The sequence below is a fragment of the Garra rufa genome, chromosome 22 (genome assembly GCF_049309525.1).
Source record: "Garra rufa chromosome 22, GarRuf1.0, whole genome shotgun sequence".
Lineage (NCBI taxonomy): Eukaryota > Metazoa > Chordata > Actinopteri > Cypriniformes > Cyprinidae > Garra > Garra rufa.
The window spans coordinates 18,111,531-18,138,328 of NC_133382.1; the positions used below are offsets into that span (position 1 = coordinate 18,111,531).

Here is a 26,798-nt window from a genome sequence, read left to right on the forward strand (position 1 = left end):
TGACCAAATACAAAATTTTATTTTACACAAGTATAAACACTGAAATTGTTTGCAAATATACAGTATAATATTTTACATCATTCCCATTTACATTTGACTAAATATACACAGCCAGCATAAGTTGAAGATAACAAAACAAAAGACTTTCACACTGGATGGTTTGCCTGGCAGAAACCAGCTTTGACACAGTGAGTAAACCTGAGTCAGTGTTGTCCTCTCATTTAAATGGTCCTGTCCTCATTTGATGTTTATTTGTGCAGCTCACTCGACAGAAATAAGGACAACCATTTTCTTTCCACAGAAAACAAATTCTTTCAGATATTAGTAATACATTTCTTGTCAATGCTACTTCCATGCAAAATCCTATGAACAGAAATCTTCACCACTAGCGCAGTACAACAGACTTCAGTTTCAACAACTCAGACGGCACTTGTATTTTGCTTTGTATTACTTCAGTCGCACAGGATGAAACAGAAACTGGCAGACAGCAGACTCAGAAAGAGGCAGAGAGGTCTATGTTTTTATTACACCATATGTGAGTGTTTTAATTTAAGGAAGTAGGGAGGATCAAGATCGGACCCAGCTGACAGGCACCCACTGTGGCTCCCTCTCGAGTCGTTCCAGAATATTCCTCAGCTCTACACAGGCACTGGCAGAGTCCTCCTTAACCAGGACCCTGTCCACTAGGTGGCCATATTGCTGGTCCATCTGTTCGGCTGACTGCCTCATGTCCTGCAGGTCTTCATCCTTTTCACAAGAGGAGAGAGAAAGAGAAATAGAAAAAGAGAGTTTTCGCTCACTGTGTGCAATATGAGTTGAATGAGAGAGAATTACTAGCTGCATTTGGGTAGTATGGTGATATAAATCAGTCTCACTGTGATTTGTCCATTGTCACCCCTTCCTGGTGATGTGGGAGAGCTACGTTGCAGACGAATCTCAGGGATGCGTGGCTTCACAAAGATCACATAGGGCTTAAATTCTGCTGTACGAAGGATTTTCAGGGCCTGAGAATTAGAGTAAAAAAGATATAAACTAGCAACAAAAATCAAGACCTCTGCTGAGGGCAAAAGTTCTAGATTCAAATCAAAATTAGGTTGAGTAGAAACTAGGGCTTGCTACAACTAATCGATAAAATCAATTATTATCGATAATGAAAGCGGTCGCATCAAATTATAGCAATATAATACCTTCTATGGACAAAATGCATCTAAAAATAGTGGAGTAGATGTATGTAATCCATGCTGCCCAAAACATGAGACTTTTTTATTTTAAGCTTTAAACGAATGCATTAGTGTAATGGCTTGCCTTGTTAGGCACTTTGACTGATGTGCGTGCATCCTCAGAGCAAAAACTTTCCGTTTACGATCATATCCTTATTTTTAAATGTCACAAATTTGTCACAGATTAAACGAAAAAATAATCGGCCAACTAATCGATCATCAAAATAATCGTTAGTTGCAGCCCTTGTAGAAACATTACACCTGTGCAAGAGATCACTATTTACACATTTATTTATTAGCAAACACTTTTACAAAGTGACTTACAAATGACTATAATTCAATACCTATAAACCTGTATGACTTTTTGCTATGCAAAATATAATAAAGTTTTATCAAAAAATCAAAGTTATTAATTTCAATGCAAAGAAAGTTCTTAATGATCACAAGTTCAGTGCAATTACTCTTTTATTTCAAGTCCCCATGAATTCAAAATTTAAATGTTTTGGCTAACATATTCATACTAAAAGCCAAAACATTTCAATTAAGCTAGTGTGCTCGAAAACAATGACAAAATTCACATTTAGAAGATATAAGTCTTCAAAACTTAGTCTCTAACTTAACAATATAGATCAATGATTTTAATGACATCACCCTGCAATTCCGCTTCTCATCAAACTTTCTGTCCAATCAAATGATCTCGAAAATAGACGCTGAAGCTATGGCTAAAACTGGTCACTTGTTGTATTTTCTGTACGGTGAATGGCACGTAATGACCAATTGGATAGTTTAGACAGTGTAAATATGCTTTCCATTGTGTTGAAAGAAATCTGATTTTGCTCTGTGTGACTGTGGAAGAAAAATTCATTTTACTTATCATATATGCTTATGAAATATTGTGTAGGTTTCTGCTTTATCTAAATCTGCTCTGGAGATGATATGAGGTAAAGGTATCAGGGCCCCAAAACATAAGGATTTGAGTCTTGGGAATATGATATAGTAGAATGTGTTTCCCTGTTTCCTTATGTGTGGAAAGTTACAGGCTGTTAGGAGATGTAACCTTGAAGACTAGGGAAGAGATATAAAAGTGGAAACCCTCCCTCCTCACACTCTGCAGCAACCTGTGTTCCTGTATGACTGTCTGACCTTTCTTGCAAGAAATAAACCTTCTAAAGACCTTAAGAGTGAATTTGTCTCTTACGCGTTGAGAGTCGTTTGATTTTTGCCACGACAGTCACACGAACAGTGTGCACACAGTCTGCTCCGGTCCAGAGACACAATAGCATGGAGCGGATTGTATGCATGAATCAGCAATGACCACAAAATGTATTTGGACCTATTTAAATTCTACACAGAAAGCTATATTTTATTACCCTGGAAATCCAGAGGTCTCGCGAGAGCACAATTTGAATTGTCTCTGCAAGACACTCTGGCATCGAGCAATGATGCAGGTTACTGCAATACGTAAGCAGTTGTGGGAACCAATCAAATCGGTGTATCTGATGTAGGCGGGCCAGAGGCGAGCTAAGCTGATGATGACAGCGCTGTGATGTCCGAATCATGTAGTAAACTTTGAAAGATCGCTGTCGCTACAGATGAACAACAAGTTGTTTGAAACAACTTGTACGAAACAACAGAGTACGTTACCCCCCAATAGAAGTAGCGAGAACTCGGAGTGATGAGATGGGGTGGTGGAGGGTTACTGATAAACCATTGAGTGAATTAAGGTGAGTCAGCTGTATTTAAACCTATGGCGCTGATTGACTTGTGATGTTTACGAACTTTGTTAATGAAACATCATTTAGCTCTGCTGGTAGCTAAGCGTGTATTGTTGTGATTGGTCGTGGCGTTATCCAATTGCGTGCAGTTAGAGTTTCAAATGCATGCTTGGTGCCGCCCCTCGAGTTAGGCAGTTTTCATTGCTCGATCCCAGACCCTTAATCTTAATAGATTAGGGTCTGGATTTTTCCAGGCTAATATTTTATAGCAATATGGATGAGATTGTTGCTGTTGTATGCTGTCAAATACAGCTTTACCAAGCTTATCGGCTCTGATCCAAGCTGTGATATAAATAAAACGCTATTGGCCATTTTGAAAAAAGTAAGATATGTTCTGCCCTGTCTTCCTGTTTCACTTGAAATGTCATCACACTTAGAATAACGCTGTGTATTTCAAGCACTTTAGTGGACCTTTAAATGAATTATGTATTACTTCACATTACAGATGACCAGAGCTCAGAATCAGAAATACAGAAAAAAGCCAATACTGGCAATAATTGCAATGACAGAATGTTATATTTACCTCAGGTTGAACATCTACCAGACATACTTTATTTCTCGCCAGGACACTCCGGATTGACTCCAGACTCGTCCCATATTGGTTATTCTTATATTCACCATATTCAATAAACCTACGTATACACAATGTATGTTTTGTGTCAGTTCACACAACAGTAAAATTAAAATTTGTCACACCAGTTAAAAGGATAGTTCACCCAAAAATGAAAATTCTGTCAGAATTTACTCACTTTTTCTTTTCCTTTAAACATAAGACGAAAATTTTAGTTACAACAGATGGTAGCCAAAAAAGTTTTTGGGTGACCTATGTCTTTAACAAAATGGCAGACAGATGTGTTACAATAGATATTAAAAACATTTCAAATAACATACTTATTTGATTGGATGTCAGCCTCAAAGGCCTGCTTGGAGATGAAGTGGTATTCTACACCTTCCTTCTCATGGCTCTTCCTGGGTCTTGTTGTGTCTGTTAGAAAATGATTACACAAATTATACTATAATTTCAGTTAATGTCACATGTGATTTTAAAACACATGATATGTAGTTATTAGAATAAATAAAGTTTTAATAATTAGAAGCCTCAACCTCAGGTCATCAATCTGAATAAACTCTTCTTGATGTACAGTATCAGCCAAGACCTCCACAGATTCTAAAGTTGGACTAATGATAAATGTAAACTCACGTGGCACAGCGACACCGTACCGATGAGGATTCTCAGCAATCACCTTCTGCTTTAGCTCATTGATCCGAGCACCAAGAGATCCTGGAGAGAAAAAATGAAATGAGATTCTGAATGCCAATAAAAAAACATTCCTTGGAAATTCCTTGGATCTTACCTATCAGCACCACAAGCCTTGGTTTGTCTTGGGTTCTCATCTGGTATAATGTCACCTCTTCATATATGAGGAACTCATTCTCTGCAGACTCTGCTGGATTAGACTCTTTGGTCGAACCCTGGTGATCTTTGCGGCTCAGTCTGAAGCTTCTCCTTAGACCTGCTGTGAGAGCAGATGGTTTTGCAATAGATTAACATAGGTAAAGAACATCTAAAAACAGAGAGAAAATCAGAAATACACACGACAGAATTACATGAACACAAAGATCAGACAAAAAGACAAGGATGGAAAGAGGTGCATCCTCCAGGCTAAAAATATCATGTGTCTCACACTGCTGCTGATTTTACATAACAGCTGCATCTCAGGGGAAAATAGCAACACGCTGTTCATCTGCTTTGTAAAATTTAATATGCAGTGAATAAGTTAGAGCAGCAATGCATCTATTCGCCTTACAAGTATGAAAGAAACATGGTACCTGAGTAAAACTCCCAGGAAAATGCCTGGCCACAGGACGGTGCCACCGCCTTACACTTTGGAGAAACTACAACTAATGTTAGACCATCACACATCCAGCATAGTTCTATAGAGACCGTCACAAGCTATCAGCCATGCCAAAGCCTGTGTGAGCCATTAGCCCAAAGCAATAGTTCCCTGGCTATAGCAGTGCACCTGTGGTTCATGCTTAAAGTTATAGTTCTCCAAAAATAAAAGTTTTAAACCTTTCATACCTTTATTTTGCAGAACACTAAAACTGTTTTTTTTTTCTATAAAATAAAAGTGAATAGGGACTGGGACTGTCAAGATACACAAAGCACCACTGTTTATTCTCTGAAACCACATTAATGCAAATATAGTGCCTTTAGGTCAAATGTGTCAGGCTTATGTCAATATAACATGAAACAATGAAATTTTAACATGCTGAATTAAATTAATCTCATTCATGTCTATTGTACAAAAACTGCTGTATGACTTCAGAATACTTTTATATATATTAGCACAATGCTCTATCACCATTATAAAGATAAAAAACAGCTAGTGTATTCTTCAATGTTTCTCTTTTTGTCATCAACAGAGGTAAGAAAGTCATACAGGCTCAACTGAACAACATAAGGCTGAGTAAATTACAGAATTTTTATTTTTCGGTTGAACTGTCCCTTTAAGCAGTAAGCACCACAAACAGTAAATGCATCAATCTGGCAATTTTCCTCTTAGCAAAAAAGCACACTAAAAACCACTGTGACTAAAACTCAAAGAGGGAGTTGTCCGAAGCCAGTAGCAGAGCAGTGGGCTCAAGATGTGACTAATAGCTGGGAACTTAGGATGTGCCAAGCGCATGAGCTCTGTGATGAAGTGTACCGAAGAACAAAACCAGATGATATATAAAGCGCACCACACCACACAAAAAGCACCATCCAAAGCCAAAGCCATGTGGAGTGCATTCAGTGGGCAAGGTGCCAGCTCTCACCTACGTGCTGTCCGCTGACACTGCCCTCACTGTCATAGTCCTCTGGAGGGTGGGTGAGTCAGGAGAACACAATAGATGAAAGGGTACAGGCAGGAGAGGAGAATCAGTCTTTACAAGGACATTTCATAGGTCAGAGTTATTGGAGAGGTCAAAAAACCACAACAGCAAAATGAAGCAGCAAGCACTGAGCGTAAGGATTTACTGGGTATTCAGATTTTGAGTCTTCTTGATACAAAATGTAAGGGTTCTTTTCATGGACTAGACACAATTTTAAGTTAGTAACAAATACCTGAAATACCCATTTTACAGATTTACAAATATTTAGATTTCATTAGGTTACACTTTATTTTAAAGTGTCCTTGTTACAGTGCAAATAAATAAGTACTGAGTCATATTAATTAACAACAAGTACCTATTATAGGGTTAGTGTTTATGATTAGACATTTTCGATAAATAAAATACAATAAAAACCTAGAATATGTTATTTGTTATAGTAATTCTCTTTATTCAACTCTTCAAAAATAAATGTTTTCATGGACCTAATTAGTTGTTACAAATTATTACAAATTATGATTTTAATAGCTGCAACACACTCCAAAACAGTTCGCAACTGTTATGTGGCCTTTCTTTTTAATTACACTTTAATTGAACTGATGATACTAACTGCTACTGTTTTGCAAGTGGAATTTTTGCTCAACAGTTTTCAATAGGAGAATTTATCTTAATTCAAAATATTTTTTGTGTTCATCAGAAGAAAGAAACGTATAGATTTGGAACAAATCAGGTAAGTAAATAATGACAGAATTCTATTTTTTTTTTTTTTTTTGGGATGAACTATTCCTGTAAGTTTGGCACAAAGTGGTAAGCCATGCCTTGTCTTTGCTTGCAAAAAGTGAGACTTTAGTGGATGCTTTTTCACCCAATCATCCCAACTGTAATATTTTCACTTTTATCTAGCCTCTGTCCCAATATTTTTGGAGTCTGTTGCAGTTATCAAAATCAACATTTAAATATATTAACAAAAGTTTATCAGTGAAAACATTTTTTTTTTTTTGTCAGTTAAATAAAGGTTTAAGAGATTTAACAAGTCACATTGGTTTTGATTCTTGTTTTTATTACATTTTTTTAATGCATTTGCATTTTTTAAATGAGTTTGTAATTATGCATAATTTTTTGTTACTACATAACTAATGTGTAGTAATAAGGACACTGTAATAATAGTGTTACCTTTTAATTATTTCATATATAATGACATTTTTTTTCTTAAAATGACCTACCTTTTTCACAAGTTTGGTCACCTGAGGTAAGCAGAATGAGGAAATAAACACAGTTGCTGAAACATGAATAAGTATAAAAAGCAAATGAATATGGAATCTTGCAAGTAGCCTAGAGTCATTTGTGATAGGGCTTGATTAAAATATGTACATTGGCAATCTTTGTTTATCCTGTATGTATAGGCCTACCTGTTCTTAAAATCGCATAAACTCAGTATATAAATTTCAGTATAATTATACGGCAATTTGGATGGGGCTAGTTGTGAATTTAGTATTGAATGTGATGCAATAACTGTAATGGCAAGAAACATCTGAGCCACATGCAAAAGCCAGAGTGCTACCCATTCAGATTTTGCTATCTCCTATTAAAATAGAAAAGCAATGAAAAATGCTACCAATCAGACTGTACTACCAGCATCATATTCATGTGGTTTGAGGCTTTAATAATTCTCATACCTACCCAAACCCTAAACCTACCCTTAAAACAATGCAAATGTAGTGTTGGTAGCACAATCTGATAGGTAGCATTATACGTCAAAATACTGGTTCTTTTAGTGAGTCAAAAACATACAGCGCGACCATTGTAGTCTGAATCCAGATACAAATAACCTATGCACCCTGTTTTATTTTTAACTGGACTTTTAAAAAGACTGCCCAGTATAAATTAGAGCATTGGTAAATAAAGAATATGTAATTAAAATTTATGTTTTAGACTAAATAATTAAATTTTTTGGTACCCTGATTATACCCACACACAACATTTGCGATCATCTGAACGACATTTGTGACCCTGGGCCACAAAACCAGCCTTAAGTATTTGTAGCAACAACCAAAAATACATTGTAGGGGTCAAAATTATTCCTTTTTCGGTAACACTTTATTTTACGGTCTCTTTAACTAGTTGCTAATTAGCATGCATATTACTAAAATATTAGCCATTTATTAGTACGAATTAAGCACATATTAATACCTTATTCTACATGACCTTATTCTACATTCCTAATCCTATCCAATACCTAAACTTACTACCTTACTTACTATTAATAAGTAGCAAATTAGGAATTTATTAAGGGAAAAGTCGTAGTTAATAGAGAATAAGTGTTCCCTATTCTAAAGTGTTACCGATTTTTCTTTTATGCCAAAAATCATTCCGATATTAAGTAAAGATCATGTTCCATGATGATATTTTGTAAATTTCCTACCATAAACATATCAAAATGTAATTTTTGATTAGTAATATGCATTGCTAAGAACTACATTTGGACAACTTTAAAGCAATTCTAAGGCTATCCTAACAACCCGTACATTTTATTTCATCTTTCAGATTATGTATAAATCTCAATTAAAAAAAAAATTAACCCTTATGGCTGGTTTTGTGGTCCAGGGTCACATTTGTCCTAACAAATAGAACTGCACTCCTTGTATAACCCTTAGGAACAGACAACAAGAGAAAGATCTGACTAGACTGGTTAATCTATACCAACATTCCTCTCGATTTGGGTTTGACTGGTACGCTTCCATATTTTCTATAAGGGTTAGTCGCACATCTAAAAATATGAGATGTTCAGCAGTCTGCTAAATAATTTGTGCATTTACAGAGTGTTTGTTTAAATATTTACAAGAAACTCATGTCTTTAGTTAAGTAGTAAGTACTGTACTCCTGTTAGCTACCCAGTTGCTTCTTACTTACATTGTGTTGCTCTAGGTGATTTAGGGCTCTGGTGTGTTCCCATTTTCATCCTATACAGCAGTCGTCTGCAGATTTCGGACAGAAAGTCAATATATAGTTACAATAAGCAGAAACCAAACACTTTGTCTTAGAAGGCCTATAGTGGTGGACTGTCACAGGGAGACGAGACACAGTCTTCTCAAATATTTATTCAAAATGAAATTATTGATTTACCTGCTAACATTCATAACTCTGATGCACAGATTTAAAAAATATGTACAGTAATAGCCCATTAAACACTGCACGAGGAGGCTGATTTGCTTAAAAAATGACCGGTCAGAATGGATATTAAAATAATGCAACATAATTTTGGTAAAAAAAATTTAATTACATCTCTATTAATAGCCAAGTAATATCAGACATTTGAAACCAGTTTAATTTATATTTTAATACATCATAAAACCTGCTTGTAATTTACATAAAAAGGGGAAATAATGTATACAAACAAATCCAAATAACTGAAGAATCAGCCTCCCCTTATAATCTGCTCTTGGACCATCTCTGCATATTACGGACATCTGGTCTATATGGCAATAATAAGGGTAAATGAAAGGTAACTGTTGACATGATTTTTGTTGTGTACCTCTCCTGGAACTGTCTTGAAGGAATGAGGCCGGCACGCAGATTGCTGTCTCCCACTCTTTTTGCCTGCCACCATGTTGGGTCGTCTTGGCTCACCACCTGCAGAATGTCCCCACATGTAAAAGGCAGTCCTGCCTCCTGACAGGGTGTGGCCTTGTCTTCAAATGGTGTGTAATCAAACAGGGCTCTTAAATAGACCTTAAAGAAGGAAATAAAATAAAATTGCATATAACATTGCATATATATTTTGAAGCAGCTGCTATCTGTTCTGTCCTAGGACATTCAAATAAAGTGATTACATTCACCTTACTCTCCTTGAATCTATCCTCCTCCTTAATGGCAGGGATTATCTTCAGAGTGATCGAGCCCTGAGACTGAGACTGCAACCCGACAAACAATAGACAATCAAGGACACTAAATCAGGTAAGTGCTTTTTCAGATAAGAAATCTTATGGGAATGACTCAGCTTGACTCAGTAAAACGGAATAGTGAACACACCAGAATCTGGCTGATCTCCTCAGGACGTTTGTGTATAATGAGATTTCCATTGACCTCCCTCAACTCATCTCCGACATGTACCAGACCTAAAGGAGAATTCAGTGAACAGTCATCATGGTGCATTCAAAATACAGCCAGGTCCAAAAATGTAAGTCTGTCTAAGGCTTTGCTAAATGTAAGACGTAACTTAAGTGAAAATACTATTTCATATATTTTTATTAAAAAATGTTACATGATATATATCAAAATTATATTTCAAAATTCATGTACAAATATAAGAAATAACTAATTATAAAATAAATAAATTATGTTTTATACAGAATCTTTTATTCTTTCTAACCCAAAACGATGTGTCCAGTTGCTTACAAGCTTCTGACATCTCTCTACTAGAATCTTGGCCTTTTCCTCACTTGAAAAAGCTCCACATCACTAATAATTTTTGGTTTTCATGTTGCCACTGCTTTCTTCAAATTCCACAAAATATTTTGGCTGTGCGATTGCAGTGAATTGAGGGTTGTACTTTTTTTTTTCATCAACATTCTCTGATACAAAGTTTCTGGTACAACACATTTTAAATTTAGTAATAAAGCTGCCAGCTGTGTCTCTAGGAACTTTTTGTGAACATATAACTCTGCATACTAATGTCGTTATACAATAGTACCAACTTAGCTTGCAAGGTACACGTCATATTTCAACAGAATTTCCATGGCAACCATCAAATCTGCTCTGTATATTTCCACTATAATCTGTAATCCCAAAGCAAAGCATAATCTCAAGGATTTTAGTCAATATTTTGCTTGTGATAAGAAAAATCCGCTGCTCAGAATGCTATTAATATTTAAAAAAAAAAATGATTCTGCTGTGATTACACTCTCCCCTTGTTGCTGACATCTAATTTTCTAAATGTCATTTTGAATCTCTAACAGGAGAGATTCTCAGTAAATTCTTTGCTTAACATTTGACTAAATGGTTTTTCAATTCCCTCTTTTTATCTCTCCATCGAGAATTGAGTCGTCTGTCATGGGTTTTACAGATTCAACAGTTTTTGACTTTGATGGTCCCTGATTGCGTCATCACAGATTATGTTACATCAAATCTGCTGAAAGGGGTTTTGCTGTTTTCCAGCCACAGTGTTGAAAAAAAAAAACAGAGAAAAAACATGTTATGCTGAAAAGGGGAAGGACCAGTCTGTCACCCACCACTGCGGTCTGCAGCCCCGCCCCTCATTATCCTAGCAACCACTACTGCCCCAGTTACTTCGTCCCTGCGGATGGTCGCACCCTAAAGAGACACAATTGATTGCAGAAATTAAATATAAGGCTATTTTTTGCATGTCTTAATGATGATGGACAGTACATTAAAACATTAGTCAATTTTATAGACTAAACAGCTCAATCTTAAAACTCACAAGAGGTTCCTTATTCTTCACCAAACGCACAATCTTCACTGATTCTTCCTCCAGTTCATCATCTAGATCATCCGGCAGAGGGGGGAGCACAGGCTCAAAGTTCTTCTGTGCCACCGTGTCATGTACCATTAGCACTGCCTGAACACAATCACAATCACAACAAAAGTTGACAAGTTGACCCAGTAGTGCTGTGGAAAAAAGAATGTGCACGTGTATAGAAAAGAGAGAGAATTAGTATGTAGGCATAGATGAGTTGACAAAAAATGGAATTTAAGAGAGGGGAGAGGAAACTGATGCCAGGGGCGCATGGAGGAAATAAGCAAGTCTAATTAGAAGGCTGTAAAAAGTCATCTGATTCTATTTTGTCATGCCACACACTATCAAATAGAAATTAATTAAGCTTAATTACTTCAAGTTTATTTTAAATACTGATTTAACAGGAATTATTGTGTCAGCATCATATATGTTATAATATTTACATACGGATGTTGTGGCTTTCAAATTGACAGATTATTAGGAGTTAAAGAGGTGTTTATGTAGATCTGAATTCTTTAAAAAAAATTGTACTTTATGGCCAAATTCCAAATAATACATTAATGAAAGATTTTTTTTTTTAGAAAATTCACCACAAAGACATGAATTAGGAAAATCAACAAAGACAGGGACACAAGTGTGAGTTTTACACCTTCACATGTGGAGCAGTAAGAAGTGTTAATAGCTCTTTCTCATCTTCTTCCAGTGGTCCGTTCTGTAGCTCCTCTGCAACCTGTCAGTGCAAACCACAAGACCAACGTCATCAAAAATGCAAAAACATGGCAACATTTATATGTACAGTGAAAAAAAACAAACACTTAAAGGAGAAGTTCACTTCTAGAACAAAAATTTACAGATAATTAACTCATCCCCTTGTCATCCAAGATTAATCTCATTCATGTCTTTCTTTCTTTAGTTGTAATGAAATTATGTTTTTTGAGGAAAACATTTTCAGGATTTTTCTCCATATAGTGGACTTCTATGGCGCCCGCGAGTTTGAACTTCCAAAATTCAGTTTAAATGCAGCTTCAAAGTGCTCTAATTGATCCCAGCTGAGGAAGAAGGGTCTTATAGCGAAATTATCGGTTATTTTCTAATATATATATATATATATATATATATATATATATATATATATACAATTTATATATTTTTTAACCTCTGCGTGTACTCTGTGTATTCTGGTTCAATATAGTTAGAATGTGTCAAAAAACTTGCTTCTCATTTTCTTCTCATTCAACTTCAAAATCGTCCTGCATCGCTGTTTTACCTTTTTTTGTAAAGAGCGTTAGAGCGTTTTTTGCACATTCACTTTGTAAACACTTGGTTGGTACTTCTGGAGTGATGTAGGACGATTTTGAAGTTGGGGGAGAAAATGAAATAGGAGTTTTTCGACATACCCTAACTGTGTTGAACCGGAATACACAGAGTACACAAAGAGCTAGACTAAACAAGCATTTGAGGTTAAAAAATATATAAATTTTCATTTTTAAAAATAAAAAAAACGTCTCGGGTTACGTATGTAACCTTAGTTCCCTGAGGGAACGAGACGCCGCGTCAGGAACGCTATGGGGAACGCCATTGGCGGGCCGCACTCTGAACTATGTCTAACAACCAATGAATGACGGGGGTGACGTCACAGGCGCGGTGACGTCACCAACCAGGAAGTATAAAGCACGTGCGTTTGAAGCCGGCGGCAGCTCTTTTAGGAATGAAGCGAGCGCCGCAGGGTGCGGGAATTATGGTCCGAGACGCGGCGTCTCGTTCCCTCAGGGAACTAAGGTTACATACGTAACCCGAGACGTTCCCTTCCGGGAACTCGAGCCGCGTCAGGAACGCTATGGGGAACGAGACTACCAACGCCCCCATAATTTCCGAGCCCTGCGAGTGTCTGCTCAACCAGGGTGGAAAAAGAGAGAGCCCTTGTCTAGCATTACGCGGACAAGAAGGCCCTGTAGTCCTCGGCCCTCGGGCACACGAGGAATGGTAGTCTTCCTCTGTCTGGTCGCCAGCCAGAACGAGAGGTACTCCACGGCCCTCAGGCACACGCAGAGTCTTAGTCCTTTGTCTGGGAGTTAGCCAGAACAAGAGGGACCGAATGACCACTGTCTAGCACTCGGCGGACAGATGGTGTGGGAAGTCCTCGGTCCGCAGACCCACGAGGACGGTGAGCTCGACCTCAAGGCTCCTCGGCCCTCGGGCACACGAGGAGAGGGTGATCCTTTGTCTGGGGGTTCAGCCAGAACAAGAGGGATCCAAGGCTCGGCCTGGAGCTCCGCCAGGACGCGAGGGAATAAGCCATTGTCTAGCATTACGCGGACAAGAGGGCACTCGGGCTCACGGGGAAGACAGTAGGTGCCTCTGCCTGGTAGCCAGCCAGTGCATGAGGCACTCCTCGGCCTTCTGTGAAGGCAGACGAGGAGTCTTAGTCCTTGGTCTGGGGAAAGCCAGAAACCAGAGGGACCGGAGTACACTCGGTCTGATAGCATCCTGCGTCAGAACACGAGGAGAATTAAGCCATTGTCTAGCATTCCGCGGACAAGAGGGCTGTACAGTTCTCGGCCCTCGGGCACACGAGAACCGTGACCTCTGCCTGGTTCGCCAGCCAGTGCGAGAGGCACCCCTCGGCCCTCGGGCTCACGAGGGGTCTTAGTCCTTTGTCTGGGGGTTCTGCCAGAACAAGAGGGACTGAAAGGGCTTTTGTCTAGCTTTCACGGACAAAAGGGGTAAAGTTTTGCAGATCTCTTATGAGTGGCGAAACGACTTCTCTTCTTTCCGCAGAAAGAATGCGCCTTGAGAAGTCTCCTCCTGGCTAGGGAGGTGGCTGCCCCTCTAGGCCTAACGCACTAGGCCGAGAGTACAGCCGAGCCTGGAGCGGCTCTGAGGTCGAGCTCGTAATACCTAACGAATGTTAGGGGCGTGGACTAACCCGCAGCATTGCAGATGTCTTGAATTGGAACACCTGCCGTCAGAGCCCTCGAGGCACTCATGCCCCGAGTAGAGTGAGCCTTGAGTCCCAGCGGTGAGGGGAGATCAGAGGACTCGTAAGCAGTAGTTATGGCATCGATGATCCATCTACTAATAGTGGGCTTTGAAGCTGGGCTCCCCCTCTTAGGGGGGCCGTAACAGACAAACAATTGCTCTGTTCTACGCCACGTGGCAGCTCTGTGGACGTAAGCATCTAAGGCTCTGACTGGGCACATGCAATTTAACTTCCTGTGGTTCGGCTCCGCGAACGGAGGAGGATAAAACGCCTGCAGTGTTACTGGCTGCGGTGCTAGGGAGGGGACCTTCGGGACGTACCCGACCCTGGGATATAGAAAGGCCTTGGCCATCCCTGGGGCAAACTCTAAATGAGATGGGGCCACTGAAAGGGCCTGCAGATCGCCTACTCTCTTGAGGGAGGTGAGTGCTAACAGGAGCGCCGTCTTAACTGTGAGGGCGCGATCCGTAGACTCCTCTATGGGCTCGAATGGAGGCTTGCAGAGAGCTTCTAGCACCACAGCGAGGTCCCACGTGGGGACCCTGGGTGTCACTCGAGGCCTCAGCCTGAGCGCACCGCGGAGGAACCGTATGACCAAGGGCTCTCTACCTACTGAGAGGCCACCTAAAGGGGCGTGGTAGGCACTTATGGCCGCCACGTATACCTTTAGAGTGGAGTGAGCTAGCCCTGCGGATAGGCGAGACTGTAGGAACTCCAGAACTGTACCGACCGGGCAGTTGACTGGGTCCAGGTGGCGCTCGCGGCACCATCTCGCGAATAAGTTCCACTTAAGGCCATACAGTTTCCTCGTAGAGGGAGCTCTGGATTGGAGAAGGGTCTCAACAACCTCGGTTGAGAGACCCGCTCCTATGAGTTGTGCCCCCTCAGGGGCCACACCCATAACCTCCACCTCTCTGGGTGGGGGTGGCATATTGCACCCCCAGCCTGAGACAGGAGGTCCCTCCTGACGGGAATCTCCCACGGAGAGCCGTCTAGGAGAGATACCAGGTCCGAGAACCACACTTGGGTCGGCCAGTACGGGGCTACGAGTAGCAGCCGCACTTGAAACCGACGGACCCGTTCCAGAACTCCCGGGAGCAGAACGATCGGGGGAAAGGCGTACAGACGCAGCCTCGGCCACGTCTGTGCCATGGCATCCAGCCCCAGTGGAGCTGGATGAACTAGAGAGTACCAGAGGGGACAGTGCGATGTCTCCTGAGTCGCAAACAGGTCCACCTGAGCCTGGCCAAACACTCTCCAGATCTGCTTCACCACCTCTGGGTGAAGCATCCATTCCCCGGGCCTCGGCCTCTCAGGGAGAAGAATTTCTCTTGAGACCAAAGGAGTATCCGGTACGCCAGCTTGTACAAGGGGCGTGAGCGGAGTCCTCCTTGGTGGTTTATGTAGTAAACCACCGCAGTGCTGTCTGTACGGACCAGCACATGTTTGTTTCTTAGGTCTGGGAGAAACCTCTTTAGGGCCAGGAATACTGCCAGCATCTCTAAGCGGTTTATGTGCCACGAGAGATGGTGGGCACTCCATAGGCCTTGGGCTGAGCGGCCACGCATGACCGCTCCCCAACCGGTAAGGGAAGCGTCGGTCGCTAGCGTGATGCGGCGACCGGGCGCTCCCAGAACCGGTCCCTGAGAGAGGAACCAGGGTTTCCTCCACATGGCCAAGGCACGTAGGCAGCGCCGCGTGACCTTGATCTTGCGGAATGGGTTTCCCCTCGGGGAGAACCCCCTGGTCCTGAGCCACCACTGTAGTGGTCTCATGTGCAGCAGTCCAAAAGGTATCACGTTGGAAGCGGCTGCCATAAGACCTAACAGTACTTGAAACTGTTTGACAGTGAGTGACTGGCCTAGCTTTACTGCATTCACTGCAGTCAGTATGGAATCGACTCGTGCAGGAGACATGCGTGCCTGCATGGAGACCGAGTCCCACACTACGCCTAAGTAAGTGGTCTTCTGTAGTGGAGAGAGCACACTCTTCTTGGCGTTGAGTCTCAACCCCAATTCTTTCATGTGAGCGAGAACAGCACCTCGATGCTGAACCGCTAACTGCTCCGAGCTGGCTAGGATGAGCCAGTCGTCTATGTAGTTGAGTATGCGGATGCCCTGGAGTCGCAGCGGAGCCAGAGCAGCATCCACACACTTCGTGAAAGTGCGGGGTGAGAGAGCTAGGCCGAAAGGAAGCACTCTGTATTGGTAAGCTTTGCCCCTGAAAGCGAACCTGAGATACTTCCTGTGCTGAGGAAGGATGGAGACGTGAAAATAAGCGTCTTTTAGATCTATCGTGACAAACCAGTCCTCGGACCTGATTTGAGACACGACCTGCCTGACAGTAAGCATCTTGAATTTCAGCTTCCTGACTGAACGATTTAGCAGCCTGAGATCTAAGATGGGCCGAAGCCCCCCATCCTTCTTTGGAACAATGAAGTACCGGCTGTAGAACCCGGATTCCCTGTCTTGAGGAGGGACCACCTCGATGGCCTCCTTCCTCAGAAGAGTTTCTACCTCTTGTTCCATCACCAGACCCTGCTCGGGGCTTACTAAAGTTGGAAAAACCCCACTGAAAGGTGGCGGCGTGGCGCCGAACTGGATAGCATAACCTTTCTCTACAGTACGCAGGACCCAATCTGAGACTCTTGGCAGTAGCTTCCACGCTGCCAGAAAGTTCACTAAGGGTACCAGCCTCTCGAGACTGGTGTCTGGATTTGCTCGAGGAGCTAACTCGGAGACCTGTAACAGCGAACTGGCAGGAAGCTCCTGAACTAGCTCTTCGAGAGACCCCCGCGGGGGCTGCGAACTCTCCAGGGCCGCTACGTTTCCGGGCGGAACAGCTAGAGGATGTTCGCGGGAGATAGCCGCGCCCTGTAACACTGGCAGGGTTAGCTGACTCATCTCCTGAGGGCCACGAAGGGGTCTGAAACCCGCACCTGGAGGTACGGTGCAGACCCCCTCGAGAGGGGCTGCCCTCAACGGCCCTGAACCACAACCGTCAGGGCCGCTTAGCCGAGGACTTCCTTGACTGGAGGACGACCCTCAGGTCAGGCCTCTTAGTCTTAGAAGCCCCCGGCTTAGAGCGTTGCTTTCCGGGTCCCCTAGGCTGGGCCGGGGGAGCACGGGCAGCAACGCTCTGTTTCTGTGCCTCACGATGGGAGCTCGTACACGGCTGAGGCCGCTTCTTTGATGGTGCAGCAGCCTCAGAGGAGAACACGCGGCGAGGAAGAAACGTTCTGAACGCCGCCGCCTGCTTGCGGGCCTCCTGGTGCCTGGCTACGACGGTATCAACCGCGGCACCGAAGAGGCCAGATGGTTGCAGGGGGGCGTCCAGAAGCGTGACCCTGTCCTTTTCTTTTACATCGGACAGGGTCAGCCAGAGATGCCTCTCCGCGGCCACCAGGGCTGCCATAGACCGCCCAACGGCACGGGCGGCCTCCTTGGTGGCGCGGAGAGCGAGATCTGCTGTTTTTTGCATCTCTGTGACACTAACTTCCTCGCCGCTGCTGAACTCCTTCAGCAGGTCAGCCTGGTAGGCTTGCAGGATGCCCATAGTATGGAGGCAAGACCCTGCTTGACCTGCTGCCGTGTATGCCTTGCCCATCAGGCCAGATGTAACTTTAAGGGGCCTGGTGGGCAAGGACGGAGCCTTCAAGGACGATGCCGAACCGGGGGACAGATAGCCCGCGAGCGTCTGTTCGACCCGTGGCATCGCCCTATAGCCATACTCCTCTGCCCCCCCCACATTTCCATAATTTTCGGCAGGGGAGAAGAGACGGGAAGAGTATGGCTTTTCCCACGATCTCGCTAGCTCTTGGTGGAGATCGGGGAAAAAGGGAAGGCTCCGTTTTGGAGGTGCTGACTTCGTCCGCAGGAAGCGGTCATCTAACCGGCTTCGCTGCGGCTCATGGGGGGGATTTTGTTCTGCGGGCCATGTAATGTGCAGTTTGGCTACCGCATTAGTCAGCACCTCGACGAGCTCCTCATAGTGAGGCGAGCGTGATGGCGGTTGTGGTTCCTCTGTTACACTTTCAATGTCAACCTCCTCGGAGGAAGACAAGAGGAACTCGGGGACCTCCTCCCGGGGGGAGAAGAAACCGCAGCGCGGGCTTCCACATCCAGGAGGAGATCGCTCGATCCGCTGAGTGAGGGCGGAGATAGGGGGTCACCCGTCTCCATACCCTCCAGCAGATCGAGCTGCGAGCCCCACGAGTGCAGCCGCCGCTCCGCCTCGGCGGCAGCGGGGCCAGACCCACGGGGCACGCTAGTGAAAGCCCCCTCCTCAAAGAGGGCTTTCCGGGAACGAAGCACACGCACCGGCAGGCGATCACAGTGCGTACAGCCAGCCTTTTCGAGGGCTGACTGTGCATGCTCCGCTCCCAAGCAAGCCACACATAGGCTGTGTGTATCCCCACCAACAATGAAGCGTTGGCAAGGAGGGACACACTGCCTATGCGGGCGCTTAACCGCCATCAAACTCTCTTTTTTGCTAGGTTGTTGTGTAGCCATACTACTCAAATAAAATTGTGTCAAACTGGACACGAAAAAACAGCAGTATGGTACAGACAGACACAGACACAGAGCGCTCTCGCTGAATGACAAAAGCTGCCGCCGGCTTCAAACGCACGTGCTTTATACTTCCTGGTTGGTGACGTCACCGCGCCTGTGACGTCACCCCCGTCATTCATTGGTTGTTAGACATAGTTCAGAGTGCGGCCCGCCAATGGCGTTCCCCATAGCGTTCCTGACGCGGCTCGAGTTCCCGGAAGGGAACTGATCGTTCCACTAGATAAGATCCTTCTTTCTTGTTTAGAGCCCTTTGATTCTGCATTTAAACTGCATTTTGGAAGTTCATACTCACAGGCACCATAGAAGTCCACTATATGAAGAGAAATCCTGAAATGTTTTCTTCAAAAAGCATAATTTCTTGAAGAAAGAAAGACATGAACATCTTGGATGACAAGGGGGTGAGTAAATTGTTTGTAAATTTTTGCTGCGGAAGTGAACTTCTCCTTTTATCACTGTTTTTATTTTCCATTAAAAAAAAATCAACCATCAAAACTTATAATAATAAGAAATGTTTCTTGAGCCCCAAATAAGAATATTAGAATGATTTCTGATGAATCATGTGACACTAAAGAATGAAGTAAAGGCTTTTTCATTACAGGAATTTTTTTTTTTAAATATATTACAATAACAGTTATTACAAAATGCAATAACATTTCACAATATTACAGTACTTACTGTATTTTTGTTCACTATGCTTAAAAAAAAAAATGTAGTCTTGGTATCGTACTGATACCAATATTTTAAACAACAAATGACACAGGCTTCTCCCTAAAGATAATAAGACGATGTACAAGAGGCATCATTGTGGAAAAAAATATTACTCATCTTTTATTTACATTTGAACAAAAAGTGGCATGTCCTTCTCAATAATCAATAGAAAAGCCTTTATTGGCTATTACAGCAATCAAACACTTCCTATAATTGCTGACCAGCTTTTTGCATGTCTCCACTGGTATTTTTGCCCATTCATCTTTAGTGATGAGCTCCAACTCTTTTAGGTTGGAGGGTCTACTTGCCATCACCCTGATCTTTAGCTCCCTCCACAGTTTCTCAATTGGATTTAAGTCAGGACTCTGGCTGGGCCCCTGCAAAACATTAATATTTTTGTCTGCTAACCATTTCTTCACCACTTTTGCTGTGTGTTTTGGGTCATTGTCATGCTGAAATGTCCACTGGTGCCCAAGGCCAAGTTTCTCTGCAGACTGTCTGATGTTGTTGTTGAGAATTTTGATGTATTGTCCGTTTACTGTGATTAGGTTCCCTGGTCCACCGGCTGAAAAACACCCCCAAAACATTAGGTTCCCACCACCATGTTTGACAGTGGGGACGGTGTTCTTAGGGTTGAAGGTTTCTCCTTTTTTACGCCAAATGAAGGCTACATCATTGTGGCCAAACAATTGAATTTTTGTTTCATCTGACCATAAAACAGAAGACCAGAAGTCTTCTTCTTTGTCCAGATGAGCATTTGCAAAGGCCAAGCGGGCTTTTGTGTGCCTTATCTGGAGAACTGGTGTCCTCTTTGGTCTGCGTCCGTGGAACCCAGCGGTGTGCAGTGTTTATTGGACTGTCTGCCTTGACATATTGCCACCAGCAGAGCCCAAATTCATCAGGATGGCCTTGGTGGTGATCCTTAGATTCTTTTTTACCTCTCTCACTATCCTCCTGGCCAGCACAGGTGTCACTTTTGGCTTCCGACCGCGTCCTCTGAGATATTTCACAGTGCTGAACGTCTTGTATTTTTAAATAATACTTTGCACTGTAGCCACTGGAACTTCAAAACATTAAGATATGGTCTTATAGCCCTTTCCTGACTTGTGAGCAGCCACAATGCGCAGCCGCAGATCCTCAGTGAGCTCTTTTGTCTTAGCCATGACTGTCCACAAACCAACAGCAGAGAGCTTCTGTTTTTCACCTGTTGAGTCGATTAAAACAGCTGTTCCCAATGAATCAGGGTAATTAGGATGATTGGACTATTTGGAATGGTATAGAACTTTGGATTTTCCCATAGACTGTGACAGTTTGCAAAGGGTATGAATAATTCAAATTTATGTAAATGTTCAAATTTAAATAAAAGCTGAGAAACATTTTTCTTCCCACAATGATGCCTCTTGTACATCGTCTTATTATCTTCTGGGAGAATCCTGTGTCATTTCCAGTCAAAAAAAAAAAAAAAAAAAAACTTGCTAGTTGAATAAAAGTAACTTTAAGTCAGAATTTGCCAGGGGTATGAATAATTTCGGGCTTGACTGTATATATTTTAGCATGAAGTCATATTTACAATATATAATGAAGATTTCATTGTTCACAGTCTGAGAAGGTAGAGATGCCACTTACGTCTTCTGCCAGGCAGGATGCACTGTGGAGCACTGGGGTCGGGCTCTGGAGCTGGAACTGCCTCAATCGCTCATGGATCTGCAGGTAAGGTCAGTACATATGAATAATCATTCACAAAAACACTATTAGGATATTAGACATTATCTCCAGCTTTGCGCACTTTCATAAGATAGCTGAGGCTCCTCTCACTGAAGACCTCCCTGAGAAAGACAAGGTCCTCCTTATGATTAGCATCCGGATGCAGCTGCGAGGTGAGAAGGGCTAGCATCTCATGTAAACCTGCAAGATTAAAAAAAAAAAAAAAAAAATATATATATATATATATATATATACGATCATGTGTTCTCAACATGTTCCCATATAAAACAGCTTTTAAAAGGCTTCTGAAATGATTGGAATATCATGTGAATGTATATTTTTAATTATTTATATGTACATTTCTTTTAAATAAGGAGAAATTACTGATATTAATTATGATGATCAAGTGAGTTCATTTTACGATCACAGCTACTGTATGATGTACCTGTGGTAGGTGAGAGAACAGGCATGGCTGCTCATGAGACAGACAGAGACACAGGAAAAATGGTTCTCCTCTTCTCTCGGGTCACTCAGAATGCAGGCTCATCTGAAAAGCCTGTTATCCACAAAACCTTAAGAGAGAGAAACAAATGCACAATACAACTTTAGGAAACCCATATTTCTATGGATTGTGTGGTAAATAGCTGTTCAGCAATGATGTGGCACATCAAATCAATGAGGCGAATCCTGTATGACACAAATACAGAGTAATAATATTTTATGCTCATTTGTTCATTTATAATGGCTTTAAATGCCAATGTTGTTTGCATGGTGAGGTTAGCTGTGTTATGAAGTAACAAACCCCATCATGGTGAAAACAGAAAAACAGAAGAGAGAGGGAGAATAAAACATATGACAATAGTCATTAGGCATGGCAATGGCATTAAACTAAATTACACTTAGTCTTCTCAGTTTAATCAGGATAGAATGCTATGTTGTTGTGAGTCAGCTGAAGAAAGGCATCTCTCTTTAGAGGGGATATAGATTCTGGTGGTCTGTACAGTTCACAGTAAATGAGTGAAGTAAGTAGAAATATGATCACTTCTCTTGAAAATGAGTCCCTAGGGAAATAATCCCCATGGCAACAACAATCAATACTTTATCACTGCTTTTTATCCAAAGAGACATCACATGAAACGTTACACTCTGCACTAAAGTACTGTAAGAAGTTCCCTAGTATGAAAATAATGGTTTTCAGTTTGATTGCAAGCATAGTTTATGGTTAACTCATTTAGCCTGTCTACAGCTCAAACTAAACATTCAATGCAATGCTCAAAAATAAGTTTCTTAAAAAGGCAGACAACTTAAACAAAGATCCCATTGGAGAACCTTTTTAAGGTATTATCTCATAGAATAACTTTTGTATGTTACCATGATCCCACTGGATCTAGAAAACACCATGATGAGTCATGAGAGTTCATTCTAGTGGCCTGTTCATAAATTGGCCAATACTCATAGATGTAAGGGTAAGACACATGACACTAAACTAAATAAACATTAACTAAACTAAACTAACCTAACTAACTGAATGAATGAATGAATGAATGAATAAATGCATGAAAGAGAAAAAAAACATCACAATGTACAGTGCATTTACACTAATACAGTACATTTAGTGCTAAATGAAATGAGAAGAAACAAAAATATTGGAACAACATATGGGAATTTCCTTGGCCATGTTTCATCCTAAATTTTATGGTAATTTGTTGTTATTACATGAAATACATACATTGCAACATTGTGGTTTGATTGACTATATTTTGTGATTTTAAATTTCTGCAAAAAAATCAATCCAAGCCCATTATCATACAAACAGAGGGCTATGGTTTCATAAATCACATCCTTGTGCTGATGAAAGATTAAATCTGTGACAGAGATATTTATCATTTTGTATACTTCATACAAGGACACAAGGAGCTTAAAACCCCAGTACAAGTGATGAAATGTTGAGGGGTGTCATTATCTGAAATTTTGGTACGGCTTGTACCAGACAAGCTGTAACCTTACTACAGACTTTTGGTTTTCTGAAAGCCCACTAATCCAAGCTGATTCTCTCAAAGGCCCAGAAGTATCCCTCTCTTTCTATTTCCCTTTCGCTCTGATTATGACGTGCGTGATGGAAAGATTACGCTGCTCGGTGTCTCTCTCCATCTTCCTCACATGCTGCAGCTGCATTGAGAAGATTCTCACCAGACATATGCTCAGATCAGGGTCATCTTACTAGTACTTTGCAGCCCAGCTTACCATTTGAAAATACCATTGGCGAAAACATCATATAGAAAATGCCACAAAACCTAAATGGTACAAATTCCAAATTGCAAATCCTTTTGGTTTGCAGTCTGAAGACCTTGGGCCTGTTCTATCTGACCTTTTGTCATCCTCTCTTTCTCTAGAGGAACAGGGGTTCTTTTGCCCAGTTCTCGCCCTTACAGAATGATTCATGTAAGACTGAAAACGTGCCCTGCTGGGGGACAAGGTCATTCAGCCACCCTTCTGCCACCATCTGTCCCTTTCACTATCACGCACTGCTAAAGGCCACCATTAGTGCTGACAGCTCTAGCTCTCTTTTGGTGTGTGTATGTGTGTGTGCATTATATACATAAATGCTTGTAGACACAAGCAAACACATCAAATTAAATCTCTTTGGAGAAGATTATCGTAAATGACATCAGCAGCAGTCATTGAGCCTCATGGGATACAGCCTAATTCATTCAGATTCAGTAGATGATCAGAAAATGACCTGTCAATCAAATTAAAACATGTCACGATATTGCATATGAACCTGAAGAATGTGTTTACAAGCAGATTCATAAATTGACACGTTGCATATGATACACGCTGTAGACTTTTTATTGACTTCCACTGGTTTTATACATAGCAAATTATAATATCTGTATCTTACATCTTATATACATCTAAACCTACATGAACCTTATATAAACCATTTTCCATTTTTATATTGCCATTGAGACATTATTTAGTATGTTTATTGAGCCATTTTCCTAATGTATGTAAAACCTGATCCACACACAGTCATGACAAAACACAAATCACAGGTGCAAGGGAATACCTTCAGAATGGCTCAAAACAGTCTAAAAGCAGCACACACAATACAACATTTAAATCACTATTTTTCAATTAAACTAATTCGGTAATGCTTTTTGAATGCATTTACTGTGACAAACTAAAGGGAATCTGAGAGATATTAAGGTATACCCAGCATCCCACCTCATTCCAGCGGATGTGCATCCCAGAGTCTCTCCGAAACTGTCAGTCACGGAATGTGGCCAGTGAAAAATGCATCACTGGATGCTGAGATCCTTTTAAGTGCTGAATCCTTTCCCCCTGCTGCTCACTCTGTCTGCAGAGCGGATTATACACCCAGCATGCAAAAGGGAGAACGCCCCCGTATCTCTTACCTTTCACTGCCCGTGCGTGCGTGAAAGACCCTTTCATGGAAAGACCCTCGGCATCTCTGTGGCGATTCCTGCTACACTGGCTCAGTGTGTCTCGGTTCTTCGTTGCCTCCCCCCTTCCTCGTACATACAGTCTTCAGTCCTCCCTTATTCAATCTCTTGCTCTATCACCATCCCCCCACTGGTCCTCTCTCTCTCTCTTTCTCTCTCTCTCTCTCTCTCTCTCTCTCTCTCTCTCTCTCTCTCTCTCTTATTTAATGATGCTTGCTGTTATATGGCAATAGCTGATCGTCAGCGCCGCTGAATCTGGACAGTGTTTTATACTTATGCGAGTTCTTTGTTTCCATCAAAAACCTGCCATTTGCAATTTTTCATAATCAAATGCATTTGTAGCATACATGGAGAGAAGATCAGAATAGCGACAGAAATTGACACTTCAGCATGTTCTTGTTGACAAGTGAGTCAAGTATATAATTTCAGATTGCAGGCTGTGTTATCATACCTTTTTGTTGCTCTTTTATACCTTTTATATCTTTTTCATACTATATCTCCTTGTGGCAAATTAATCAATACTTTAAGGGGCACCTATTATGCCCTTTTTACAATATGTAATATTGAACGGTTCGGACTGCCGAGAGGATTATTGGTGCTCCTCTGCCCACCCTTCAAGAACTGTATACATCCAGAGTGAGGAAAAGAGCTCAGAAAATCACTATGGACCCCTCACATCCAAGCCATCCCCTTTTTGAACTCTTACCATCCGGCCGGTGCTACAGAGCCCCAAATATCAGGACTACCAGGCACATGAACAGGTTCCAGGCAATCCAACTACCAGGCAATCCACCTTATGAACAGTTAAAATGTTCCTCCCATTGTGCAATAAAAATGTGTGGATTAATCTGATATCGTCTAGGTTACGAAGGTAACCCTCGTTCCCTGAAGGAGGGAACGGAGACGTTACATGGGAACTCGCTTGAAAGACCAATCATCTCTGAGCCGTATTAAAAAGGCCAATTGAAAATTGGCGAGTGGACGTGCGCGCCGGCCACGCCCCCGTACATACGGGTATATAAGATGGCCGCGCGCATCACTCAGTTAGGCTTTTGCTGAAGAGCCGATCGAGCCGGCGTCAGCGCGCCGTCAGGTCGTGGCAGGGGAATGTAACTAATTTCACTACGACGTTACATGGGAACTAGCCCTATGGAAAAGGCCACGACCCTGACGCCGCGTTACGCACAACCCCACGTGCCGGCAAGTCTTCTTCAGACGTGTCCGCAGGCGGTATTGTAACGTAACCTTCCCAACGCCCTGAGGCCCAATAAGGAGGCCCTTCCAGAGATGCCAGACGTACTGAAGCATGGGTTGGGGGGGCGGAGCACATGAGATCTTTACATGTGGAAATGAGAATAATTCAATATATCCATAAAGGCTTTTAGGGATACACGCCGCGATAGCAGCAACGTAGACTTTGAGAGTCGAAGGGGACAGCCTGCGCTCCAACTTCTCTTGCAGGAAGGAAAGCACTACTGCAATCATGCATCTCTGTGGGTCCTCAGCTCGAGAGGAGCACCAGTCAACGAACAGACCCCACCTCAGAGCATAAGCCTGCCTCATAGAGGGGACTCGGGACTGAATGATGGTGTTTCTCACGGCCTGGGGAAAGCCGGCGAGGTCTGACGCGTCCCGTCCAGGAGCCAGACATGAAGGTTCCACAGGTCGGGGCGCGGGTGCCAAATCGTGCCCATCCCCTGAGAAAGAAGGTCTTTCCTCAAGGGGATTTTCCAGGGAGGGGCTGCCGCGAGGGAAATGAGTTCTGGAAACCAGGTCCGGGTGGGCCAATATGGCGCGACCAGCAAGACCTTCTCCTCGTCCTCCCGGATCTTGCACAGGGTCTGTGCAAGGAGGCTCACTGGGGGAAAGGCGTACTTGGGCCCCGGAGGCCAGCTGTGTGCCAGGGCGTCTCTGACGAGGGGAGCCTGGGTCAGAGAGAAAAAGAGCTGGCAGTGGGAGGTTTCGGGGGAGGTGAACAGATCTATCTGAGCCTGGCCGAATCGACTCCAAATCAGCTGGACTGTCT

At 42.5% G+C, this 26,798-nt stretch overlaps 1 protein-coding gene across 4 annotated transcripts; it reads right to left on the reverse strand.

The window, feature by feature from the left end:
* Window positions 1-24,884, reverse strand: mpp3b (MAGUK p55 scaffold protein 3b). 4 transcript variants are annotated; one of them, XM_073828268.1, is made up of 20 exons: window positions 24,725-24,884; window positions 21,751-21,877; window positions 21,388-21,506; window positions 21,228-21,305; window positions 11,992-12,072; window positions 11,307-11,444; window positions 11,098-11,179; window positions 9,899-9,984; window positions 9,706-9,780; window positions 9,402-9,598; window positions 8,780-8,844; window positions 7,093-7,113; window positions 5,816-5,857; window positions 4,826-4,891; window positions 4,351-4,512; window positions 4,197-4,277; window positions 3,887-3,980; window positions 3,519-3,627; window positions 876-1,004; window positions 1-747 (listed from the first exon to the last, which is right to left on the reverse strand). In XM_073828268.1, exons 2-20 carry the CDS (start codon window positions 21,773-21,775, stop codon window positions 568-570), a joined length of 1,830 nt encoding a protein of 609 aa, XP_073684369.1. In that variant the 5' UTR covers window positions 21,776-21,877; window positions 24,725-24,884; the 3' UTR covers window positions 1-567. The 4 variants fall into 4 exon arrangements, with proteins under 4 accessions (XP_073684369.1, XP_073684370.1, XP_073684371.1 ...); XM_073828269.1 differs by lacking the exon at window positions 24,725-24,884 and adding an exon at window positions 24,534-24,702; XM_073828270.1 differs by lacking the exon at window positions 4,826-4,891 and having other exon boundaries at window positions 24,725-24,883.
* Between the last annotated feature and the right edge of the window lie 1,914 nt (window positions 24,885-26,798).